A 26,810-nucleotide genomic window follows, 5' to 3' on the forward strand; every position below is an offset into this window, starting at 1 on the left:
TGTATTTGTTTATAAATGTGTATGTATATAAAACAAACAGACAAGCAGAAAAATACCAATGTTAAAGACATACTGCTACAGATTGTAACTTCTATATATGAATGACTTCTAGAAAACCACAGTGGTTTAAAGCAGTCTCACCCAAATGATGATAAATACTATGAAAGTTCTGCATCTGAGGACTGTAAATGGTAAACATATTTCTTGTGTGCAGACTGTGGCAATAAAACTTGCAGCATATCAATTTAAAATATATTATGGCTCTAAAAATTCACAGATATCAAGTTACAAAGTAGAATATTATTGTATCCAATTTCATTTAACTGAATCAAATTTGAACTGATTTGGAGTGTTTCAAGAACTTAGGTCAAGCTGTGCCATTTTTGATATTCAGAGATACTCAGCCTTATATTGGCAGGCCTTGACTGCTGTATTAATACATGCCAGGAGCTCTGAGCAGAAGGAACATGTCCTCAGGCAGTAGGAGAATTTAGAAAGCATGCAATAAGTAGTACAGATCCCTCAGAAAGTGCTCTGTGATTCAGACATCAGTCTGCATCATGGGGTCTTGGCTGGCTTTTTGAACCACAGTCCCATGTGCTGTGATAGCATGTCTTGCAAGCTTTTCCAGCATCAGTTGTGTGTAACATTTGGGATTTTGAATATGAAGTTTTAAGGGTGCCAGTGCTAACAAAAGAATAGGCATATCATTGGTTGACATGGGTCAAAGTAGCACTGACACAGGACACCATGGAACTTCAGTTTGATCTTTTAGCTCACAATAAATCCCACCTCTCAGTGTTTCCAGATTATTTTCATTTGCAACTGAAGTGTGTTCTGTATGGTTTGTTTTGTGCTCGTTATGGACATACCCAACTCCAGTTTTCAAGAGGGATGGACATGGCCCTTTGGTTGCATGCCATTAGGAGTTGCAGATATCTGCAAGAAACAAGCATAGCAGTAGTTAAAGTGCTTCTTGGCTCAGTAGCTGATAAGGGTTTCTTTCTAAGTCAGAGAGTAGTTTCTTTTGTCCACTTGCCAGTTGTCTAGACTTTGAAGATTAAGATATCTGCTGTGAGCACAGTAGTGATCATGAGATGTTGCCAAAGCCTCTATTTTGGGTTCATTCATCCTGTATCGTTTTAATTGGTTAATGATATCTAAAAATAAGTGTGGAGTCCAGAGTATCTCCATCAGAATAGGAGGAGAATACAAATTGTGCATACCTGCACACACAGTTTTGTTTCTTGTTGACATACCAAGTTTGTGTTCTGCTGCAGAGTCAGCAAGTTCTTTCTGTCTTGCAGAGAAAGCCTTTATCGGTGATAATGTTTCACTAAAAAGATCCAAGTCTGAGAGAGTTGAAATTGCTTCACATTATGTATGTTAGCATATGGAAGGAATTACACAACCATAACTGCTGTATTAAATGCTTTGTATCTTTGCTTGTCAAGCATTAATATAGTAAGGAAAATGTGTAAAGAGAAGTACTCTGCAAATTACAAAAGTGTTTAAGTAATCGTTAAACTCAATGAACTCTCTTAATGTCTTCTGTCCCACTGCTAGCAGTATCATTTTATTTCCAACATATTTCACTTTGTATTTTGTTAAAGTATTATATCAAAACCAAATGTGGAGCTAGTTTTATTCGCAGGCAAGCAAAAGAAACGACAAAAACTTGTCAGAATTTTCATATTGTGTGATCATATTTAGAATACCCATAAAATAAATACCTATTGCGTATCTGATGTGTTTATCAACAATAAACATTTTTACCTGTAATTTTTTATTTTAGATGTAGTGATTTGATACATTAGGTGACCTCTATTAAATAAATTATAATAGACAGGACTTCCTGGCCTGAGGGCACTTCATAGTTTAATTTTTACTGGAAGAGCAATTACCACAATATTGATCTTTCCATTAAAATAATGATACATGTACAGTAAGAATGAATTTTGTTGTAACAGAGCCATGGAAATCAACAGAAAACATAACCATATGAAATACAACAATTTCAATCCAGTTTCACATATTAAAAAATAATCAGATGTGCAATTTTCCAGCAGGATTGGCTGTTGTGTTATAATACCAGACAATAAAGAAGAGTGGTTTCTGATGAACTTTGAAGCCTTGTTCCTGGTTTATAGTTGAGTGTATAATTAATCCTGAAATACTTCACAACACACTTAATTTAATGCACAGGCATTGTTCCACTTAACCAAGTGGAATATATTTACGTGGCTGAAGATAAGTGTGCGTGCAGACTGGGGACCCCAGGGAAGAAGCACAGTTTCAGATTCAGTCCCCAAGTACGCCGAGTACAGTAGCCAGCAAATGGGGACAAAGATGTGATAGTACATCTATAGATCTTCTAATTTGGTTTTTTAAATTAAATTTAAATAAAATAATTTATGACTGCCTTCTTCCCCACCATTTTTTAGATTAACTTTTCAAAATAGTATACATCTAGCTAGGGTAGAAATATTAGCTTTCTTTTTCTGACATAAACATGTATCTGCTACAAAGATATCCCTATCCAAATACTCTTTGTTGTTTTTTTTTTCTTAATGTGTTGTGTTTCTTTTTAAATAATCCTTTAACATGAATTCCACAGTGGCATTAAAATTATTACCTTCAGAAGGTCAGTCTCATAATCTTTAAAACAATTCTAATTAAAAAGGATAGTGCTTCATAAAAGGCACAAATGTGCTTATATTTGTGTATAATAATGTGTGCTGACCATGTTGAGCCAGAAGAAGGCTTTACTATATATCACTTTTAATTTTAAATGTGTTCTTTCTGGGCTCTTTATTATTCTTTTGTTGCCTTTCATCCTATGGGATGCAGCTGCCCTTGAACTTGGTACTGTTTTGATCATTCATGTGCAGCAGCCACATTGTCTGTAACATTTTAAAAATGAGGCTTCATGGTGTTATTTATGAAGTAATTTCACATAAATATTTGGACTTTGGTTCTTTCAGAATGTGGAGCTGGTTGCTGTATGAAGAAAAGCGTAATTATAATTCACAGACTTTTTGCCTCAAGCCTAAGGGACAGATGCATATGATTAAGTTTGAAACTGGCCTGTTATTGTAATGTAGATGTTTTCAGGGTTGAGAGAATTAAAAAAAAAAAAAAGGGGGGGGGCAAAAAAAAAAAAAAGAAGCCAGGCAAGCATGAGTTTTTAAAAAAATAGACCGAGGGAATAGTTTTACAAGAGGCACTCAATCTTAGACTGCACAATTTTATTTTTCAGTGGAACCTCTCCATTAGCTTGCCTGAATGCAATGCTTCATACTAACACTCGTGTAGGTGATGGAACATTCTTCAAAATCCCTGGGAAATCAGGACTCTATGCTCTCAAAGTAAGTTTAAATTTTGTATATAGATTGTACATACAGCTATTAATCCATTTTATGAATGTCTCAATAGATATAAAAGTAAACAGATTAGATTCTTTGGTGAGGAAATGACCTGATAGTCCTTCTAACTGCTTTCAGATGTCTTTTAAAAGGATTTATAATGAAAGTAAACATTGAATGTTTTATCCTAGAAAGCATATACGTGTTCTTGAATTTGACACATGGTATAAAAAACACGTAGCTTAGTTAAAATGCTGCTTTTTTGGAGTTGTTCACAGTAAGGCCTTTGTTTTATGAGTAGTGATCTCAAGAGGATCACTGACTTTCTAATTAAGTAATTGTATTAATGTTTGATTTTTGAATAGTGAAAAATTATTTGCAAGTCTAATATAAATCAGCTTTTAATTCAATGGTTGCATCATTACTTTTGAGAAGGGATACAATTACAGTGATAGAATTTTGCCTTTATTCTGTTTATATTCCTGCTTTTTTTGTTTTTATATGAACATGATGTTTAATGTGGGTGGAAATTTTTTCTTGTAGTACATGATCAAACTTAGAGGAGTTTCACAATAGAAGTGGAATAATGTGAGGCAGAGATGACAAAAAGAAAGTAAGATTATCTGCTTGGCAGTGTAAATGTAGCCAACTAAAATTTTGGGTTAGGGAGAAGGATTTTTTGTAATTTATGACAGATGTATTTGATGTAAGGGTATAAAAATGTAAAAGTATATAGATTTGTCTGCTCCTGCTAACTAAAAATCCTGTACTTGAAATTGAATTAATAGTTTTCAGAAGCTGTCTTTCCTAATTTACTAGAACAAATGCTGTTGTTTTTCTTTAAATCGGGAGATATTCTTGGCACAATTCCAGGAATTCACAATCACTCCCATGCTTGTGAGCTCCAGGTTGCTTCAGCTATTTGAATTCAGGAAACAGGCAAAGGCAGAAAAGAAACATTAAAGGATTTGTGTTTTGCTGCAGTGTTGGAGACACTCAACTGGAAAACTAGGATTTTTAACAGCCACACAAGTCTGTTTCTGTTAAAAAAAAAAAAAAAGAAGAAAAAGCGGAAGATCTTGCATTTTATGTGACTTTTTCAGTCTTAAAAAGAGCATGTTATGACCTCACAAAACAGCTTTTTTGCTTTTAGTTTGCAAGTTTTTTTCAGAAAAATCTGTTTTTTATGGCTCTCTCTAGAGTAACTCGCAAGCATATTTTATTTTATTCTTGGTTTTTTTGAAATGTAAGAACAAGTACACTGCAGTAATCTATTTTCGGAGATGCAGCAGGACCATGATTGATTTTTTTCCTTGTTAATTTTATTTTTATTTTTATTTTTTAACTGTAGAAAGAAGAATCAACATGCCCTACTGATGGAACATTGGATTTAGGATGTGAATCTGAGTTAGATGGCACTGAAATGGCTGAGACAAACAATAATAATGGAGAAGAAAATGGTGGTAGGTGATTTAATCTCAATATTAGAGGGCATATTTTGGGAAAAGAAAAAGTATTGTTTTCTTCAGATTTTTGTGGTTTGATTTCTAAGCAGTATAAATAATATTTTGTACTCAGTGGAACTGTTTTGAGTGACTGCCTCTCTTTTTTGGCCTTATGAAGGAATCAGGAACACTAAGTGCCTTTATTTGACTTAGGGTTTCAAAAGACAAAGAATAGTAGTGTTGGGTGTGTTTTCAGTAGGTAATTTTTTGGCTTACAATTTTTTTGTTTAGAGCCCAGAGCTAAAGAATAATTTACCTTTACCAGAATTCAGACTTGGCAGTTGTCAGATTCAGACATCTCATTGATTTCAGTGTGGTCATGCAGGGTTGGTCCCTCAGCAGAGTTCTGGGCAGACGACAAAGATTTGTATTTTTTTTTCTTTCAGGCAGGGGTGCTCCTGTTTGCCATTGTGACATAATGACCTCTTGAAGTATCAAGAGCATTTTTTTTTTCCTCTAAGATAATGGCAAACTGAAACACTGAAATAAGTTAGTAACGGGAACCTTAGAAATATTTTTTTCCTTGTTTTGAGAGTTAATAATTAGTCAGAAAGAGAACATCAGTTAGCTAAAATTACTTTGCAAGTAAGAGAAGTGAATATTATTATAACTACACTCATGTAGTGTTTGTAAAGTGAATGCTTTATTAAAAAAAAAAAAAAAATCTGGCTGTCCAGGCCTTCTGAAATAAACCTTTTCTTGGCCAGTTCTTTTCTGCTGCCCCACCACAACCTGTCCCACTGCTGGACTGCAGCCTGCTGTTTTGGCATGCTTGGTGTATGGTGAGAGGGTGTCCTTTTTACAACTAGGATATGAAAAGGCTTAGCTTATGTTGTTGTTCTACTACAGACTTCCTTTTTTAACTTGAGCATCTTAGCTCTCAAGGCTGTACTTTTATAGGACTGATACTGCAATTTTTGTATTGCTCTCCAGCCACACTGAGAAATCATAAAGTGTTTAGTGATAGGAGTAACAAAACTATCCAAGACACATTGTGGGTCTGTCTAGGACTGAAGTTTTGAAGCTCTGTGGAAACAAAAGTCCAGAATTATTAAATGTCTCTGCTTCTTCATTTTCTTTGAAATTTTATGTCTGTAAGTTAACAGACTCTGCATGTGCAGTGGTTTGATGCTTATGTAGTGTATGCTATGTATATAAGTGAATTTACATGCTCGTAGTTCTTTAACAATTCCTGTTTGATACTCAGAAAATTTGCTGATGCACAATTCCTGAAATTGCAGGAAGAACAGAGCAGTAAAAAGCAGTGTGAATACAGTTGCAAATACAAAGCAAAAGTTGATGTTACTTGTTATAAACAGATAAAAATTATGGCAAAAAAAAAAAAAGGGCAATTATTTAGGAGTGCTAGGGTGTAAATAGGATGTTATAGAATGTAAATAGGATGTCATAATTCCAGAAGTAGAAAATTGCTGGGTTTTGACTGGGAGCAGGCTATGTACTATTTTCACAGTTCACAGTAATAAAAATAATTATAGCACTTGTGATGACATAAAAGAGAAGCTGCAAAAATTTAACATTTTGAAATAGAACATTAAATTGCACCTAGATTGGTTTTAAAACTGAGAATTTTCCATAATTTGTTATCTTTAACAAATCTTGGAAAACTGCAATATATTTAACATTTTGACAACAAGACATTTAAAGATTTTTTTAGTCCTCCAATGGATATCAATGGATATATTAAAAAAAAGTAAATGGGATGGAAATAATGATATTGCATATAGAAAGGCCAGTACTGGATGTGATCAATTAAGAGTTAAATGCAGCATGTATTTCACAAATAGCATATCAATCAGCTGTTACAGAACATAATTCTGCCAAAGATGTTTGATAATAGCTTTTCTTGAGACTGCAAGTTTGTTGTTAAAGGTATCATTTATATACACTTACAATTCTGATTTTGTTTACAACATAGAAGACTTGGCTTAAAAATATAATCATGCCCAAAAAATACATCCAGTTTTTGGTAGATTGAAATTGCAAATTATTTACTCTGCAAAGGCATAGGAATGACCATCCATGATAGGCATTTTGCTCTGGAGAGTGTGATTTGACCACTCTTCATTCAGTATTTTTTTATGTCAATGCTTTTTGAACACTATGAAATCTTTCTAGCTTAAATTTATTTATAATAAATAATGATTTTGAGACTTCTTTTGATTGCCTTGTAAATTACTGCAGTTGAACAGCATGAATTTTTTTAGACTTTCAAGCAAAGAAAAGAGGTCATATTTATGCAGTAGAAATATGTAGTCAATAAATCAATATATCTGAAAAGCATTTAAGGATCACAACAGAAAATAAATTGAACATGAATGAGATGCTTTTGCTAATTAGTCCAACCAGTTCTTAGACTATAATTCTGATAGAACTGATTAAAGAATATAGACACAGATTTTCCTTTGGGTATAGCACTAGTTAAATGATTACCAGTGTATTGCATTCATTATAGCTGTAAGAAGGAATTAAGGTAAACAGGAAAGGATTTAGAAAAGACACATAAGAAGTTCTGAGTGAACAAATACCTCCTTTGTTCTGGGGAATTTAATAGGGATGGTCTCATTAGTTTATGAAAGGAGAGGTGGTGACTTGATTGGTTTGTAAATATTTGAGAAAAGTTATTTCTGTAGAAAATATTTGGCCTAACAGACCAATTACACTTTTCACACTAAAGTTGGTTTTTTTTTTTTACTTTCCAGGAAACCATTCTGTGGCATGAAAGTAGCATTTAGTTCAGTGCAAAAAACACTCCATGAAAATTCTCTGATTTGTGTTTTAGAGTATGTGTGATACATATGAGGATGGGCGTTGCTTGCACATTGAATTCCTAATTGCCCAATTGATTGCACTTTTATTTGCTCTTTTCCACTCTGATAGAATCCAGAAGCTGCAGTTCTGACAGAGTGATCAGAAATTGTTTAGCAAGAGTTTAAAAAATGCCTCTTTAAATGTAGCTGGAAGAAAAAAGATGAAACTGTAAGCAACAGCCTCAGCCCATTTGTGGGCTTTTAGACCATAGTCTTTGGGAATAAAAAGTACCAGCTGACACTCAGACAGAGAAAAATCACATCATTCCTCAGCAGGCACATTTTTCGCAGTATAAATGCAGGCTACTGAACAATTCTATTAGCATAATAATATAAAAATTCCTCACCATTATAAACACATGACTTGGCAAAAGCTGTTACAACACATCGGTATTGCTAAGTGGACAAGTGAAATGGTCACACTTCAGGATTTTGCAGATGCTATGGAGAATTTTTTTTTCCCCACCTTCTCCAAAGGCATATGTTAAAGAAACTCTTAACGCTGCAGTTGATTTTGTTTGGAATGGGATTTCTAATAGAAGCTCTGTAGCAGTCCCATATCTTTAAAATTCCATTTTCCTCAAATACAGGGGTAGCATGTAAAGATGCTGTGGGTAAAAGAATTAAAATCCCAATTACTGTTGCCTGGGAAAATGATGACTATAATATCCTTTTGCCCATCAATAGGATGTTCAGTTCTCAAAAAGCATTTGTCCCTAGGGTTTCTGAAGCCAGGGCTAATCCATCAGCCACGCAGTGCAGTTGATTAAAAATGGTCTTTGCCCGAGCCAGTGGAATGCACAATGATGTAAGTGTGGAGGAGACAGCAATTCCTGCATAGCATGACTTCCCTCCCCACCTCAGCCCAAGCAGGGCTTCTGATATGTGCCCGAATATGAGCAACATATGTCTCCTCTGGAGGCACTTTGGTTTTCAGCACTTCCTAAAAGTGTGTGTTCTTCAACTATGAACATGAAATGGCAGAGTTAATTCCTTAGGCAGTTTTCTTAGAGGTAGATGACAAAATGATGGACAGCAGAGGATCATGTTCATGTTGAATCCTGAAATTGTGCTTTGTAGCTACTGTGTTTTTGAACACCTTGTGCCTTTTCAACTAGGAAGCCCTGGGAGAACTCTGTAGCATGGAATGTTCACCTCGGTTTGAAACCTGAGTCCCCATTTGGTTATTCAATTCCTTTCCAGGAATGGAATTCCTGGCAATTCAGTGAAACCTGTTGCTATTAGTATCTCATCTCTTGGGAATAATATTGGATGACTCTTCTGAAAATGTTTGTGACACGTGGCAACATCTGGATGTGAGATAGACTCTTCTAAAAGTGGAAGAGCAACAAAGGAGTATAGCAGCTGAAACATAGAGTTTTGGGTGACACATCAGTGAGTGGTAGTTTTTAATTTTGCTTAGATTTTTTTTTTTTTGGTGTATTTTTCCTTCATCTTTCTGCAACTATAAAATAAAAATATGGTACCCGGGATTGAGATTAACTTCTTTTGTTTCATTACTACTTGAAGGGAGTCATAAAAATAAGAGAAGGTACTGTGAGGCTTGAGGATGTTTCTCAACTGTTGTTTTTTTTCCTGTACAGTAGTTAATGAGGTCTAAGGAGTTGGTGGCTTAGTGATGACAGGCTGTATATTTTTGGTGGAAAATGCTGACTTACTTTGGAATAAGGATTCACAGTTTTCTAAGCTTTGTGAAACATTTGGGCTCAAAAATGTGCTGTTAATATAATGGGATTCAGTGCAGGCTAAGAAGCTGATGTGGTATTTGATGCCTTTTTCAAAAAAAATGTTATTCAATACTATTTATTAATTCACACTGCTAGTATTGCTTTTCAGGAAGAATGTTGCAGTCACCGTAGTACTCTTGATGTATACAGCTGTTTTTGCTTGCTTTGGCAAACTCATACAATTAACTAACTCCCAAACTGGTTTTCATTTTCAAGAGCTGATGGCTGCAGCCGCGTTCTGAATTGTTCAGTTTTGGCAAGTTGGGCTCTAGAGATCCAAGAGTGATGGAGGTGAATTAGTCGATACATCTGTGTTGGCAAAGTGCAACTATTTATGTCACTACAAGTATAGATCTGTGTCACCCAAAGAACATACTGAATTTTATGGATATTTTAGAGAGAGAGGATTGTGTGTATGTTTTCCTGAGGGAGTTCTCTCTGAAATTTCATATCTCCAGAGTGTGTGCATACATTTTATGCTTGAGATAGACTCTAGTCTTTAGCATATGGTAACAATATTAATTTATGCTTTGCAATGTGGCCATTAGTAAACAATCCTTCTCATCTGCTGTGGTTACTTTAATAAAAAGGGAAGTGAACAGCTGTTGATTTTGCTGGTTTGATTTTAAATCAATATGATCTGACAGAAATCAAAATTAATTGTGCTATTGATTTTGGGAAAATAAGCTCTTTACTGGACAGGAATTTTTCTGTCCATCTAGTTACATAAATCTGCTTACAGTTATTCCTAATAACTTTCAATGTCAAGGAGACAGAATAATTTTTTGTTGTATTCCTCAAAAAATTGTTTCTTTGAATAAACATGTCTGCCAATATGTTTTTCATAGGTGTAATTTCTTGGGTGGGGAAGGTAAAAGATAATAAAAAATAACAGAGATAGCCCATAAAATTTCAAATTCAGAGACAGCATTGCTGATTTTTATAAATCATAACCTTTTATAATAATTAACAAAGTCTTGGAAAAATGGAAGAGAGGAAGTGATTTTAAATGCAGTTTGCCAAAAACATTTTTAACATACTCTTTTTGCTAAGTAATTCTAATTCTATCGTTCATGTTAACAGTCTCTGAACACTCACTAAGGAGGTCTTATCTTCAGAAACCCAGCTGCTCTTCCAGCTCATAACCTAACAGTTTACAGCTTAATAGTTGCTTTTTCTTTATTCCTTCACTCGGTCCTGGCCCTTGAGGAAGCCGATTTAAAGAATGGAGCCTAATTATTCTCCACTAAATGGAAATGCCTCCTGTAGGCTTAAAACCACTCTTGTTTCCTTTTTCTACTGTAGCAATAATGGTGAATCCTCTTTATTTGCTGCCTAAATATTTTTCCTTTATCTGTCACATTCTCTCAGGGATTTTTTTTCCCCCTCCCCAGCACCCAGTTTATTTTTAGCATTCTTCTCTGATACATATTTCCAAGTGAATATGGATCTGATAATATTCATGGATCCTCAGCGCTTATGGAAAAAGTGGCTGTAGCTTTCCAAAGTTATATATATGTACAAAGAACACTTTAAATTTGATTTTCTTTTAGTGTGATCTTTGGTTTCCATAGGAGAATATTGTGAATCTTTTGTTCTTAAGACATTGTTTTTTTCACTAGGATCATCAATGTTGACTTCACTTATATATCTTTCTGTCATATTTTTTCCTTTCTTTATGTCTGACCCGTTCACAGAAAAGCAGTTGGACTTTATCCAGATAAATTAAGAAATAAATAACGACAATTTTATGTGGTCACAGGCATTTTAATGCAGTCACACTTTGGCACACAATGATTCAAATTAGTAAGTAGCAGAACATGTTTTAAAGATTAAATTTATTAACGGTTGCGTATTTGTATTTAATTTCCTACAGAAAGACAATTCATATTGTTTTTAAACAATATCCTGATTATCTCCTAAATCATGCCTGTATGTCAATTTTAGTATTACTTTTTTGCTAATGAAGTGAGTAGACTGTGTAAGTTTTAAAGCAATCACATAATTTAGCACAGTGTATTTAGATTTCTAATGTTTGTGTCTTCTACTGCTGGAAAATAGGCAGTGACATCTCTTATTTACTATATGGTTAGGTTCATAGCCATGTTTTGTATCAAGCTGTTTTTAAGTGGACATGTAATTTAATTAAAACATAAAAAGTAACATTTAAAAGTTTCCTACTATCTTACTATTTTAAGCTACAAGCTATATGAAGAAAACTACAATGTGCAAAATAAGTTTTAGAAAGGAAGTATCATTTGTTCTAAATAAATTGTGATGAGTTTCTCTAGTCAGGTCATTTTAAATATTTTTAGCAGCAGATTTCAACCTCGTGTATCTATTTCTTTAATCATGAACTACAGGAAAATTCAGGGGTTTTTCAAAACTCTGAACAAACTAGGTTTGAGTTGAACCAGCCTGAAGTGAGGTGTTCTTTCTGTATCTGCAGGAAAAATTACAGTGATGGAAAGCTATTTATTGTTTCAGTGAGTTTCAGTTCCAGTTGTTTCACCCACTACAACAGTCCCTTTTTATTGGTTTAACTTTGTTGTGAAAGATTCAAAGGAATAGAAGCAAAACAAACCAATACACTGATAATATTTTATGCAAAATTGAAGTAACAATAGAAATAAGAAGTGTGGCCTATTATAAATTCTCACAGCTCCAGGTTTATTGTTAAAAGAGAAATGAATGAAAGTACAAAATTAATATAGAGCTGTTCTTTGTTTTATTCCTGCTGTATCATGACTTTGATATTAATGATTGTGGTGTTGAGTATCATCAGATAGCTGTCAAACCTCTTCAGGCTGAACTTTATCACCAAAATAAACAGGGGAGACTCCTGGACAATATCCTAGATCACCATAATAAAAATCTGAATTTCCCACATCAACCAGAAGGTAATAAGAGTTGCAGTCATTCTGGGGATCAAGAATAGGTTTATCATGACAGGTCATGTTGTATCTATCCTGTTTCAGGAGAGGCACTTAAGTTTACCAGTTTCCATTCTTTAGGGATTTTTGAATATGTTCTCCTCTTTTTAACTTTGAGGTTTGTGCGCACATGCTATTTCTGGGTTTTTTCTTCGATTCTTTGACTCTCAAAATTTGCAGTAAAAAAAGAGGTTTCTTTGAAGGAGAAAACAAAATCTGGGCAATTTGAAATGTCACGTTTTTATTTTATGTAGGTGTTACTTGTCTCGGGAGCTTAGCTGTTGCAGTGATTTGGATTATATAAACCAGCTATTGTTTGTTTTCTGCAGACACTTTGCAGCTCCTTTATGTGTTCTTATTTGATAGTAAGCTTTGCTCATCATGTGGAAAAGATTGATCTAAACCAGGTGATTCTCTAAACTCACAACCTGTTTTTGTGCTGCAACTCTTCTTTGTATACTTTGACAAATCCAGCAAGTATATGGGGAAAAAAAAAATTAAAAAAAAATCAGTTATAAATCTTGTGACAAAATAGCATTTCTCTTACCTGGTAATGAAAAATGTTAATCTAATAAGACAGTTATCTTGGCATAACAGCCACAGCCACAGAGTGTATTCTCTCTTACTGAGGTAAGTATTAATTAGTTTTTCTTTCAGTGTGAAAAAAGGGTTTAATATCACATGCATCTTATGATGGTCATTAATTATTGATTGATAAATTGTGTCTTTTCTGCTTACAAACACAAATCAAATAACATTGCAATGTTTCTTCTAAGAAACATTGGTAAAGGCATGAGACTTAGCTACTTCATGTGTCTCCTCATCCCACTGAAGGATGGGCAGAGAAAATAGATTAACACTGGGCTGCATTATTTCTGGCATGTCTATGCAGCTTCTTTGAGTGTCTTCAAACTATTCTGGTGGTGTGCAGAGTATGGCAAATCTTGGAAAACCATTTACTGCCCCAAAACTTTATAAAGAAGGTATGTCAACACACAAACCTGCTTTTGAACACTGCTGGAAGGCAGACTTGAATTGAGTCAGCAGAGAATGTAAGAAAAGCTGCTTCCTTTCTGGATCCATGCTAATTCTGGTTTAGCTGGGCAGCCTTAGGTTACTAGTGATAGTAATAGAAGTGCAAGGCATTAAGTGTGGAAATGTTTCTACAGCCCTTTTAGTTGAGTTTGCTGACCACAAAGACTAATAGGATCCTCCAGCTATTCTCATAGCTTTCATATCTGTTTAGTAAAACTTCTTTAAAAAAAAAACAAACAAAATAAATCATATTTTCATTTGTTTTTAACTAGGAGAATTTTTCTGTGTCGCACACATTTATACAAGAGGCTGTTTAATGCAAATACTGTAGTATTTGTTCATTAAAGCATGTATTATTTAGAAAGCTGACAAGTATAGCAGCATGTATTACCTGAGAGACCAGAATTCATCTCACAGGATATTCCAATCTACCCATTAAACAGCAAAGTGTGTTCTTAGCTTTACCAAGAAGTGCTTGTACTATAGGCGAGTCTGGCTCCTAAGAAGACATTACAATCTGATATGAAGTTATATATGTGTGAGTCTTTCTAGACCCAGGAGTCATCAGTGTCTCTTGTATAAGTGCTCATTTAGATATCTTATAATCCATTAAAATGTATTCATGAGAAGGATAGTTTTTATCTAGCTTCTACGTGAAATCTGTTGTTATTTCAGGACCTGAAAGGCAAAATATGCAAGGCCTCCTGAAATGCATAGAAAGGGTATGATAAGGTACAAATATTTGTGAAGCAGTGCATTTACGTAGAATATGGCTGGATTTTCAGCTGATTTGGACCTCAAGATCAACTGAATTTTCTACAGCAAGCTTTTTGGTTTTGAGGCATTTGTTTGTATTTGTTTATTTTTCCATCCTTACGACTCTTCGAAAAAATAGGGAAGATAACCTCCATAACAGTATTCTGATTTTTTATTTCTTTTTATAAAGTTTGCCCAAAGCAGACATCTGAGGAAATGTCTTCCAATCGTGATTCAAGCCTTACTAATGCACCAGTGCAAAGCAAGCTAGTCTCTTCCTTCCAGCAGCACACAAAGAAAGCACTTAAACAGGTAAGCTTGTACTGACTGATCATCAGTTGTCTTCCCTTTAGCATCTCTGTCATTCCTATGTGAATGGGGTGTCAGCAGAACTTAAAGAGTCTTCTAAACATTTTTAGTGCTATGTTCATGGCATTTTGGGGGGTTTTGTTATGGTTTTAGTAAGGGTGCAGTCCTATTTTTTATGCATTTAAAGGGGGCTTAGCAGCAGTAGGCACTTAAAAGTCAAGTGAATTTCAAGTAAGCAGAATTCTTTATATTTTCACACCCCTGCTTTTCCTATGTAAGCATTTGTGTTGCAAATTTTATGTGACCTTAGAAATAATATTAAAAAACTATTTTTAAAGAAGTGCTGTGGATAGGAAAGAGTCTAGGTATACTTGTTTAGTGTTTCTTTATGATCTGTTAAATAACTTTTTTCATACTGTATTTGCTACCAAAGGGTATAAAAGTGGGGTAGGGTTATATTATTTGGATGATTTAGGACCCATGATAAGTATTAAAGCTTATGAAAGCAGCTGATTATTCAAAGTCACCTATTAACTGAAAGCACAATAATGTGAAAATTATTTTCCAGCATTGCCAAATTAATTCAGCTTGTGGCCAGAAAAATGAAAAACTAAACAACTAGAATTGATAAAACCCCCTATCATTACCTCTTCTTCATTTTGAATTGTGACTTTTCTAAAGTGTTAGGATAATGAGATGATGTTGTTCTAATATTTCTCACGACTGCTCTCCTGGTTATGGTTAATGGAGATCTTGTATTTCATGGGGTGTTTTATTGCTGAGTAGTTTGTTTAGGCTTAAGTTAAGCAAAGGCTGTTCACATCTCTTCTGAACACCTTAGTTTTTCATGCAGGCTGAGTTTAAATCCAGTAAATTTAATAGATGTGTCTCATTCACATAAGGTTATGCTGTATTTAGAGACTTTGAGGACTGAAAAGCATTATTAGATTGAGGTTTTACGTGTGTTTGTTCTGGATAATTGAACAGTGGGCACAAAACAGCTCACTAACCATTAGGATAGTTGTGAAAAATTTACACTTTTTGGAAACTCTTCTATACAGATCTTTTGTGATCTGTGAATTTCCCTAGGGGGGGAGGGAGGAGATGAAGGGAAAGGCAAAGGGGGAAGAAAGGAAAAAAAAGAGCAAAGCCACAAACGTTTGAACTTCTGGAATTGTTTAAATTCTACCATTTGTCACTTAGCATATATATAACATTGCAAATAATTTTAAAAGGCCAAATTAATCAGAATAGCTTGATTAATATAAAAAGTCATAACATTGATGTGAATCTTTGAAAACATTCCCTAAGGCAGTAGGGTTAAAGTAACATCAGAAAGTTAAGTAATCGATAAAAAGAAATTAGTTTTAATTAAATTGATGGTAATTAGATCCTGTACTTCAGAGTGTGAGAGTAGCATTACAGCTATCAGCAAAATGTTTTCTCTGTGCACAATGTGAGACAAATGGGCATTTGTATGGTGGAATAGTAGCTTTGTTTTCTCTTAAAATTTCAGGTGTTGGCTACTGCCAAATATGCATATTGCAGGTTTGATTTGTAGCAGAGGTGAATAGATCTTAACAGTGATTTTACTTGTAAAATTGCTGTTGGAAATTTATTATTTTATTTTCCAATCTTTCAATTGCTTTTATGGATGCATAGTACCTAATATTCATACAAAGAATCCGTCAGACCTTTGAATACAGAAGAAACTTAGACCCACTATGCAACTTGCAACTGATACAAACTTACTGATTCCATGCTAAAGTAAAAGGATAAGCCACCATCATACTCTCAGCAAGTGCTTATAATATATAAATGTATATATATTGTACATAATGTATTGTATTGGGGTCTTCCTTAGCTATTGCTTTTTATCTACTGTGAAAAAGTCTGCAAAGAATGAAACCCTACACAATAGTTTTCAGTTTCCTACTCAACTTATTTAAAACCAGTGGGTTCTTCACATTACTTTGGTCTTGTGTGTATTTGTTTTGTAACCTCTAAAAATAAAGTGAGAGGGAAATTAATAATGTGCAGTTTTCCTTGAAGATCTGAGCTAGAAATAGAAGATTTTCCATACTGTTTATCTACTTATTAACCAGTCATATGTAATTTCTCTTTAAATTATTATGTTCTACATATGATTTGTTTTTTAATGAATTCTGGAGACATATTCCTGGGTTTAAGTTGCAAAGAGTAATCTCATATTTGGCTTGTAACAGCCCACATTTTAGGATGTTCTCATGAATCAAATTAGTCACAATGCTCCATTTCATGAGCTCTGCAAGGAACGTGGAGGAAAGGTCATTTTTTGAGCCCTGGCTCTTGGTTTTGATTTCTCTCAGTTATCAGTGGATTTGGGGAGCTTTGCAGGGACCAAGGAGGTTTGCAGTTGCAGTGGATTTTCATAAGGTCTGTGTCACAGATCAGCCCTTATGTCTTCACCTTTCAAAGGCTGTGCTGCCATTTTGGTCTGGAGACTTTCTAGCTTCACCACCTTCCATGGTGTTCTTGTTGGGAAAGAGATTTTGAGTGTTTTACAACTAAGTGTGTTTCGTGCTTCCCTTTGGTTTCTGAGCGAGTTTCAGTTTTGCTCTTGTAAAATGCTTACACTTTGTTCTGAGTGTAATGTCCCACAAACCAGTCCCTGTATATGAGGGTATAGACAAAAGAGCCTATGGTGTAGAGCTGCCTTTTATGCTTGGCTTTCTGATGGCAGATTTTACGGATTTCTGTTTCCCTTGTGCTGTTGGAAGTGCTTGGGCATGTGTTCCCAGCTGTTGCTGATCTTGTACCTTTGAAAAGAAGGCTTATGGCACGCTGTTACACGCTGATTTCCCATCAGTACTGATCAGTTCCTTACTGATTTACCTCATTTTCACACGAGAGAGTTTTGGCACGCAGACCTATGTAAGGACCTCTTCCTGGGAAAGCACTGAACTACACCTGCATCTGCTAGCAGTGGTACATGGTCACACTACTGTGTGCATTGTTCTTGCTCTGGACAAGGCTAACTCCAGTGTGGACATCAAGTCATGGCATAGTATCTACATGCTTCTGTCTGGTCCATTTTCTGTTCCATTGACTTGAGGTGATATTTTTTTCTGGAAGTCTTCGCTGTATACAGATTTATCTGTATCTACCAAGATGTTCTTGGAACATTTCCCAGAAGAAACGATCATACCTGCAAACTGGCCTCACATAGGTAACACTGAGAATGTGTGAATATCCAGGACATTGAGGTGGTGTTAGTGTCTGTTGGACTCTGATAGCCAAGTGTAAGAGCACCTTGCCCGTCAGTGTACCAGGTGTTCCCTGGGTCAGTACCAAGAGAGGAGAAAGAACTCGAAGATGCGCTATAATGGTGTCTGGGATGATAGTAGACCTCCCAGACATGGAAGAAAATCCTGCCTCCCTTTTGGCACTTTGGAATCAGCACCAAGAAGGGTACCCATAAATTTTCTGTTGGGAGAAGAGAAGGATACTCCATTCAGACTCAGGATCTGAATACAGAACCAGGACATGTCTGAGACTGTGCTGGGCATCCAGATCTCTTTGTAGAGACAGAAACTCCAGAGACAGCAGCCAAGTGGGTTTGGGAGGAGAGAAGCTCAGGAAATAAGGGAATCAACACAAGGTATGTCACTGCCATGGTTTGTTTTGTTTTCCTTAACTTTGGGCTTTGTCTGCATGCTTGGTGGCTGGGTTCACATATGTGCCACTATTTGATTCATAAAGTGGGTAGATGCAGTTTTTTAATGAGAAGGAAGGCACCCATTTGTAGGATTTGTTCTTATAATAGAAATGGCAACTCCACCCCGTTTTTTGGTTTGTTTTTTCTTTTTTCCCCAGTGGATGCTGTCATGCCCCCAGCAGTAATAGAGCTATGGGGAAGTTAGGGTTTAGCTCAAGTGTTGCTTCTGAATTGTAGGACATTAGACCTGTACAGCTCCAAATAAATTTCAGGCTGACCACAACTGTAATTCCTATTAGAAACCAACCTACAAGGGACTAAGTTTCAAGATGGTTAGCACTGTAATTTAGCCCTGACTTACCCAAATTCATAGAACCAGTTTGTCAAGATCTCTTGGGGTTTTTTTGGGGTTTTTTTTTTTGGACACAGGTGTCCAAGTGCCTAGGTTGGCACTGGAGGTAGAATCCTGATCTCCCATGATGTTGGTGTGAATTTGTTTTCCTGTCTTCAGCTCACACTGCTTACCTTCCTTTCAGAGAAGAGCAAACTCACCAATCTTGCTCCCTCCACACTCATTCTGTTAGGACTTCTTTCCTTGACTACAGCCTGATGCAGGTTATCTTGAAGCATTTTGCTGTCCATAGGAAGTGATCCAGTATGAGTCTGTCTGTGGTGTCTCTCCTTTGACTCATTTGAGCAACTGCTCCCTCCCATGCTCTAATATAAGCCTGCCCTGCTTTCCCTTACTCACCTCAAAGAAGCAAAGGTGACAGAGGAGATCATTATGATTTTGTCTTAATCACTTAGAATTTAAGTGCAGGGTGTCTTCCTGAAAGGCTCTGAAAATCCACTGTGAACTGAGAGGTATTTTTTATACTGAATTCCTCATTATAGAGAGTTTGTTGCAGCTGTCTCTGTTAACCACCTTCTTATGTTTCATTTCAGATTCAACAAATGTACCAATGCCACAGTTGGAGAATTCTGGCTCCCTAGCTGAAGTATTTGATCAGATGTCTGGCAACATAAGTGACGATTCTTGACAAATTTTCCTGACAACAAATGGAAAAGAAGGAAAACATGTTGTTTTTTGACTTCTAGAGAGATATGGGAAGGGACACTGGAGTTTACAAAATGCATTCTGGAAAATTGAAGTTCGAAGATGATAAACTAAACTGATTTTCTGATTGCCAAGACAAGTCTAGGGAAGAGGACAGAGAAACTATGGCAGGGAGACTGCATAATGGGGAAAAGAAGCTGGGAGAGCAAGAGTTCCAGCAGAAGCTGTTCAGGGAGTACATGCATTGCCCGAAGGCTGGCTGCACGGTATGTCCCTCTAAAGGTCCCTATGCAGGGGCAGCAGGTACCAGCTGCTCACACAGTGCTTTGGTAAGGCTCAAGACAGTGTCTGTGAGACTCCTCTGGGTCATCCCCGTGGTCCTCAGCCCTTACCTGTGATGGAAAGAAGGGACAGGAATCCACACAATCCTTGCTTTCTTTTGTGCTGCTTTTTAATAACTACCCCCAGCTGCAGGAACATTTTGCTTGTTTCTCCTCCGGGGTTGTTTGCATGGCGTGCTTTTTACAGCACTCCTGCACCTTTTCTGTTCTAATAAATGTATTTTGCAGAGTTTCTTAGTCTGAGAAATAACTAAGCAATTTTAAGTGTTGAAGTGTAGTTGCCCTTACCTCAGTGTAGGACAGTATCTCTCACTTAAAATATGTCCTGGCATGAGCATTACCTTTGTTTAAACCTACCACTACAACATAGTGGAGTCCTCTTCCCAAATATCAGTTAAAAGTGTTCTCTTTTTCTGTTCTGTAGATGCAATTGCTTTTTCCAAGTCTCATGTAATCAAGCTGAAGATATCAGCCTAGTTCTTAGCATTGCATTTATCTGATAATGTGTTTCTTTAAACAGCCTGGGGAATTCCCTTAAGTAGCCTGGGGAACTATTTCAGGTGGATTGGTCATTCCTATTGTATTAATGAAAATATAATCACTAGAGACTGGAGTCACAGTTAAGTTTTTCCAGTGGAGTGATGTGATTTTTCTTTATATACTGGCAGTGAATATCTAAGCGAGTATCTTCTTTTGGGCCATGTGAAAAGAACACCTTTTGATTTGAATAGTTTGTAACATGAAATTATATCCAGGTGACAATGAATCATGCCTTGATTTTGAAGTGCATCCTAGAAGTTGTTGGCATTTTCAGGAAAAGGCAGGATTTGGAACAGTTCACAACTCTTCAGAGCTCTAGGAAGCCTCCTGCAAAATGTTATCAAGCAGTTATCTACAAATGGTGTTCCAGGAGCTGTTGGGTAGGTCCTCAAAAGTCTGTGTGCTCAGGATGTGTGGGCAAGCTGGAGTACCCAGGCTGAAACTGGATGTCAGGCAGAATGGCACTACACTGCTTACTCTGATGCAATGTAAATTGTCTGAGTGGTAATATGAGAAGATTTTTTTTTTATCTGGGGAGTCTAGCTATGAAGGCCCTGCTGTATGCTTTGGCTGCTGTGCAGAGTGTGTTTGAAAATTTGACCTCATGGAAAGTGTTGATTAATGTTTTAAGATTTTGTGTTGACACTACTATCTTTATTTTAATTTGTTTTTCAACTGCTTTCTACAAACTGTTTCCTTACGTATATGTGCTTTCTTGTGCCAAAGAACAGATCTCCCCATAAAACACTTTTCAGCTGATGGATATTGTTAATTTAGTATTACACAAATGATTTAAAAAAACCCAATTCTTGTCTTTGTGAAAAAGCTTTAACTATGTTGATGCATTTGCCATCATCATTCCCATTCACATGCAAGTCAAAAAGACATTGAACACCTCGTGTGTTTTTTGTCATTTTTTCTGTAATTGGGAAAGCACCAGAAACAATTCCTTTACAGTCTGTTGTGACCTGCAGCAACTGTAGCTGTGACTGCATGGTTGTAATCCCATAGAAGGTAGTGTTGGCTTGCAGGTGTACAGACACCCATGAGAACAGACAACTCTCCTTGTCTCTGCCCCACAAAGGTCCAAACACTTCAGTTCAGTGTTGGTTGGTACACAGGTTCAGTATTAATGTAAAGTGTAGCTCTACAGAAAGACCCTGAGCCCTAAAGAGCAAATATGCAGCAAAACATTATTTTTATTCCTAATATGGATGTAACTATCATGAGGTAGGAGGATGGCATGGGACAAGAATGGATGCTTTTTTGAGAACATATTAGCATTTGTTTGAAAATAGACCCCAGGTTTCCTAACGTCCATCCTGCTGATTCTGACACTATTCTTCATCTCTGGATGACCATTTGTGTCCCCTTGGCACCCTACTGGCATGTTTAGAGTACTAGTCTGGTTTGAAGTAAATTAATTTGCTTTGGAAATGGTACTTGTGCTTTGTAGTTGTTTCCATAGGACATGTTTGTTGTGTTTTGACTTATGATTGCATGTCTATAACTGAGTGCTTTGTTTATGTTTAATATCAGAATTAGTGACATCCAGGAAATAATAATGGGTTCACTCTTCATGATTTCTGGTGCTTACTGTTTTAGTTTAACTGCTCTGTCTATTTGTGAAACAGGTTGCCACTGAGAAATTTTAATTTAACAGAGACATGGTAATTAAAGGCTCTTAACTTTACTAACAAAATGAGGGTGAGAGAGAAGACAAAGACTGAATTTTATGGTGATGTTAAGTGAATCAGTAATAAACCATAAACGTGTTTCATCTCTGTCAATTTGGGATCCATAACCATGATGTAGAGTTATTATTTATTTTGTGCAAGGACATTGCCCAGTATATCATAGCTTCTGTTTTCACATGGCAGAATGGAAGAATTCCATAGCTTTACATTTCTGATCCATAATGTGTGAAATTTCAAAGGTTATTTTTCATTACATGAGTTTCAGAATGTAGTCTTGACATTTATGGAACAAGTAGAAATCTGGGACGATGTTGCTTAATGCAACCAAGTGTTACATGTCTTTGTTGATAATAACTTTAATTTTTAACATTCTCAGCATGTCACGCATTTAAGCTCAAATGAAAGCAGTTTTCTGCATTAATGGTTTATCTGCGTGCTCCATTTTTTCATTCTGAGTTGAAAAGATGTGGGAAAGAAAAATAATTTTAAAAATTACTGAGCAGCAGTAAAATCAGAGCCCAGAGGCTGACATTTTGCTTCTGGTGCTCTTTTGGGGAGGTATTTTGCCCTCATCCCCAGTTCCCTTTTAGTTTATATTGTTGCCTTTCATTTCTGCTTGAAAGAAGACTTTATGAGTTTTTACTGAAGACAGTCAACCATTGTGTCACATGGGTGAAGAAGTCTTTCCTGTGTTAAGATCAACTAAATATGAAATTATTATTCTTAAGAGCATATAATGGCATTCAAGAAACCTCCAAAATACTTCTAGATTCCAAAAGGGATAGAAACTCCCTAAAAAAAGAGAAGGAACCTTGCACTTGTCACCTCTTTATTAAAAAAAAAAAAAAAAACAACAACAAAACATTTGGAATTAGAAGTTCACTGTTAATTTCACAGTGTTTTTCTTTTGCCATCTATCTTCAGAGTTTATGTTTTCTTAATTCTCATATTTTTGTTTTATTTTGAATTCTTTGGCTGAAAATGGATTGATAGTTTACTTAAAAATTTTGGCAATAAAAATAGCTTCATTAAACCAAATAATTATGCCAAGCACTGTATAATGACCATGGCAGTGTTATTCAACAGATGGTCACAGGTTCATTTTTATGAATGGGAATACTGGGAATTCTCCATACTCATTATGTGCGAGAGATTCACAGATGTCCTTTGCAAATCTGCTTGTGAAAGGCTGGATGTAAGTATTATATTTTGGTAGTAATTTTAAGCGAGCTTGTAATGTTTTAACTTGTATATTCCATTAACTTTAATTTCCTTTCTTTTTTTTTATTTTTTTTTTTTTTTGTACAAATAGGATGGTAGTAGTGTCTTACAGAATACTTCAGTGGTGATCTGTTCTAGTGTTTAAAACGTGCAGCTTTTTAAACTCAAGCATTTAGCGTGAAGTGATTGAATGCATTTCAAATATAGAGTCTTATCAAAGAAAAATATTCTTTATGTAAGCATATCATATGCACTACATGTGTTTTTCTCTATATTTTCCATAGTGAAATTGACACCTTACCATTTGGTAAAATCATCATCTATTTCTTGCAGCTCTGTAGGAAGTCCAGCTAGGAGGTTATATATCTCTAAATATGGATGAGATGCAAAAGGCTGTGTCGGTAAAAGATGACAATGTGTTAGTTTCTGTTTCCGTATCTACAGTGAATCTGGAACCATTTTCCGTGGAATAAGTTACAACATTTCTCATTTTCTTCAGGGCTAGTTATAAATTTGATTTATTTGGTCGTGGTGACTAGGAAAGCACTAAATTAGCTTGGCGCACTAAAAGCTCAGTATAGCAGGCATTTGGTGCATGTTTCACTTGGAGTAATCTCATTGACTTCCCAGCTAAGTAGAATTAATCTTGGGTTACAAGATTCTTGTCTTATCCTACAGTAGTCTTGTATTCTAAAATGAATATCCCTCAGGCTAGGTCTGGAGAAGTTATACATTTGTCCTCAGCGGAGACTACAGAGGTTGTCCTTCATTTATACTTAACTCCTTCTGGTGTTTGGCTTCTCCTGTAACTGGGTGTCAGTCAGTAATTTCTCCCACTGCTGGGTTGCTTCTAGTGTTGTCTTGCAAAGATTTGTCTGTCCAAAATTTCAGATCCTGCAGCTTCAAAATCAGAGGAGAATTTAACACAAAATTGTGATTAGCTGGGCATATCACGACAAGAATGTCTGTGCAAAATCTCAGCCATGTCTTTACCCTGCAAATCATATGTTAGATTATTTACTTGATATCTTTGTACCTCTTCCCATCTCATATCTTTCATTTGAGAAATGGAAGGACAGAGAGGCATGGGCAAGGTTATGTGTCTATTCTCAGTACACAGGGTAATTAACTGGTAATTTGTTAACTTTGTGTTGAAAGTTTTACTTGGATTTAATGTCGTCATTGTGAGGGGGGTTGGGTTTTGGGCTGGTTTTGGTTTGGTGTTTGCTTTTTTTTTTTTTGTTCTTGTTTTGTTTTGGTTTTTTTTTTGTTCTACAGCCTGTCCTTCAGGTGTGTGTAGCTTTACTGTCAATTTGATTATCAGACTTAACTTGGGCCCTTTTTGGTAATCAGTTCCTTGTGCTGTGAAACTGGAGGAGCTGGGGAAGGGACTGGCAGTGAATCGATGTAGGTTAGGGGAAAAGAAACTTTGAAAAACAAATGTTGAAGGTAAATGGTGTCTTTAAGGTTTGTGCTTGGCCCTCACATATAGAGGTGCTTAGGCTGTAGCTCGAGAAGTGTGTTACACCTCGAAGTAAATAGTTCTGTAGCTTTGTCTGCTCCCAGCTGTATTTCCTCATCCTGCTGTCCAGGGAGTGTCTTGCATTAGTGCTCCATAGGCATGAGTTGGCCTGTGCTTCTTGCAAATGTCTGATCAGTTGCATAAATATGTGCTTAAGGACCAGAGGGGGCTTGCCAGTAACAGAAAAGAAGGTAAGTGGTGCTCCTGACAAGTACTGGGTACTGCTGCCCTTCTCCAGCAGCACGTGTGCCACCTGAGGTGTAGGAACACTGCCTGCCTGTCACTGGTACTGGGTACACTGCTGGTTCCTTTCTCTCCTTGTGGGAGTTCAGTCTAAGCATTGACAATCAACTGTGAGGCTTGACAAAGAATCTGCCTTTGCCACAGTGGCTGTACAAATCATTGAAATAGTATTTTCCGTATGGATGCTGGCAGCAAGGCTATGGACCCTTGGTAGAGGTGGAAATTGTCTTGGAAAGTCAGGAGAAGGCAGGAGGAGAGCATGGAGCATTGTTTGGGCTCTAACCATTTGCCTTGGGTGGAGGAAATGAGGATGACACAAGGCAGATCAGTCTGTGGGGCACCATTATACAAAGGTTGGGTTGTAGTTTTATTGGTGTATTGGTAGTGCAGACATTGCCAGTGTTTTCAGTTAATTTTTAGTGAACCATTTACCACTGTCTTTGTGGTTCATTAAGGATCACCTGCTTTGACACTTAGATTTGCAGGGTCATTCTTGGAATTTTGAGTGATTTTTGAGAAATGTTGACACTTTAGAAATTTCTGTCCACAAGTCTGGCTGTGCTTGCTCGATACCAGTATGAATTTTCTGTCTTGAAAAGGTTTAAATTACAGGGTGTTCATTATGGCTTTCTGCTGCTTCTTTGGTTCAGCGCAGATCTGACCAACTACCTCTCTTTGTTTGATTTCAGATTTTCTAATTTGCTTTTTATTGCACAGTGCTTACATGTCTTTTAAGAAGTACAATAAAATGGGTTAATCCCTGAAATAGCTTCTATGTGGCCTGGTGTATTTTACATTGTGTAGAGTGTTATTTAGAGGAATAGACCAATATCGATTTCTTTCTTCTCAGAGTTTTTTTTTTTTTTTTTTTTCCTATTATTTAGCTATGTGAACAATTTGGAAACGTATTACAGTCCATTAAAGTTACAGACTTAAGCCTCATAGGGCATCAGTCATTCATGCTCATAAACCTGTAGGGATAATTCATTTCAAATATGTTCCTTGTTGACATGGTATTACTTTAATAAATCCCCCAAGTTCATAACACAAATCACAATTGTAAAAATAGAGTGCACTGTAAGAATAGAGAAAAATAGACAGGAGGCTAGCAGAGATCTGTATTTAGCCCAGCCTGTTCTGATTAATTCCAGAATTTTAATGCTTGCAGATGTATTAATTGGCAGGTATTCGTATTTGTATGTTTTAAGACTTTTTGAATGAAATATCATTTTCCATATAAAATAGTCTGATGGGTATTTGCTATTTCTAATCTGTAGGTATTTTATATCACATTATCAGCCCTGTATTTGATACATTTATGAAACACAAAGCACTACCATATGTAGAGATTTATTCATGTATCATTTTTCCCCAGATTTGCCAGAACACCATCATGTTCGTGTTCTGAAGGTTAATGCCCAAAGTCAAACAGACAGAAGCCAAATGCTGCAAGGTTTCCAAGATTAGGACTGATTCCCTTCACGAAAATAAATGATTCCTGCCATGTTCAGTGATTTTGTGCAGCACTACTCACGGCTGAGTGAGTGCATCAATACTGTAGTCCTTACATGCTGTACATACTGATGACACTCTGTGTTAACTTGATTGACTGAGCAGTATACTGGAGAGGATGCACCTGCGAGAGATGTGCAGACATATATATTTTTATTCTGGTTTTGAAACATTTTGGGTTTGCTTTTTTTTTTGGAAGTCTTAGCTTCACATTTCATGGGTTATCACGTTGTGCTGTTAAGGTAGAGCAAACAGTTACATGTTTCTTTGTTGTCAAAACTGGATTGGAAAATGGTGCATCTTCTTTCTTTATAAAAGGGAAAAAAGCATGATTTTGTATTTTAAAAGAAAATGACATAAAGAGGACGAGTGTGAAGTCTGGCAAGTCAGTAGCTGTGTAAATTATGCTTATTTTAAGGGATTCAGTTTAATGGTAAAGAAATGTCATATGTAATTCACTTATAAGCATTATTTTTTGCTACAGTTTTATGTGTTGTTATC

At 36.1% G+C, this 26,810-nt stretch overlaps 1 protein-coding gene across 5 annotated transcripts in view; it reads left to right on the forward strand.

Moving 5' to 3' along the window:
* ASXL3 (ASXL transcriptional regulator 3) overlaps positions 1-26,810 on the forward strand; it is a 125,562-nt gene that overhangs the window by 52,871 nt on the left and 45,881 nt on the right. For 2 of the 5 annotated variants that reach the window (XM_079302945.1, XM_079302947.1), the window contains exons 1-3: positions 4,818-4,828; positions 14,361-14,482; positions 19,122-19,499. In XM_079302945.1, the coding sequence (XP_079159071.1) occupies positions 19,398-19,499 (102 nt within the window). In that variant the 5' untranslated portion in view covers positions 4,818-4,828; positions 14,361-14,482; positions 19,122-19,397. Of the gene's footprint in view, positions 1-3,259; positions 3,369-4,716; positions 4,829-14,360; positions 14,483-18,033; positions 18,120-19,121; positions 19,500-26,810 lie in introns of those variants that run through there. The other 3 variants (XM_079302949.1, XM_079302944.1, XM_079302946.1) reach the window with 3 other exon arrangements.

Source organism: Erithacus rubecula (genome assembly GCF_903797595.1).
Source record: "Erithacus rubecula genome assembly, chromosome: 3".
Taxonomy (NCBI): Eukaryota; Metazoa; Chordata; class Aves; order Passeriformes; family Muscicapidae; genus Erithacus; species Erithacus rubecula.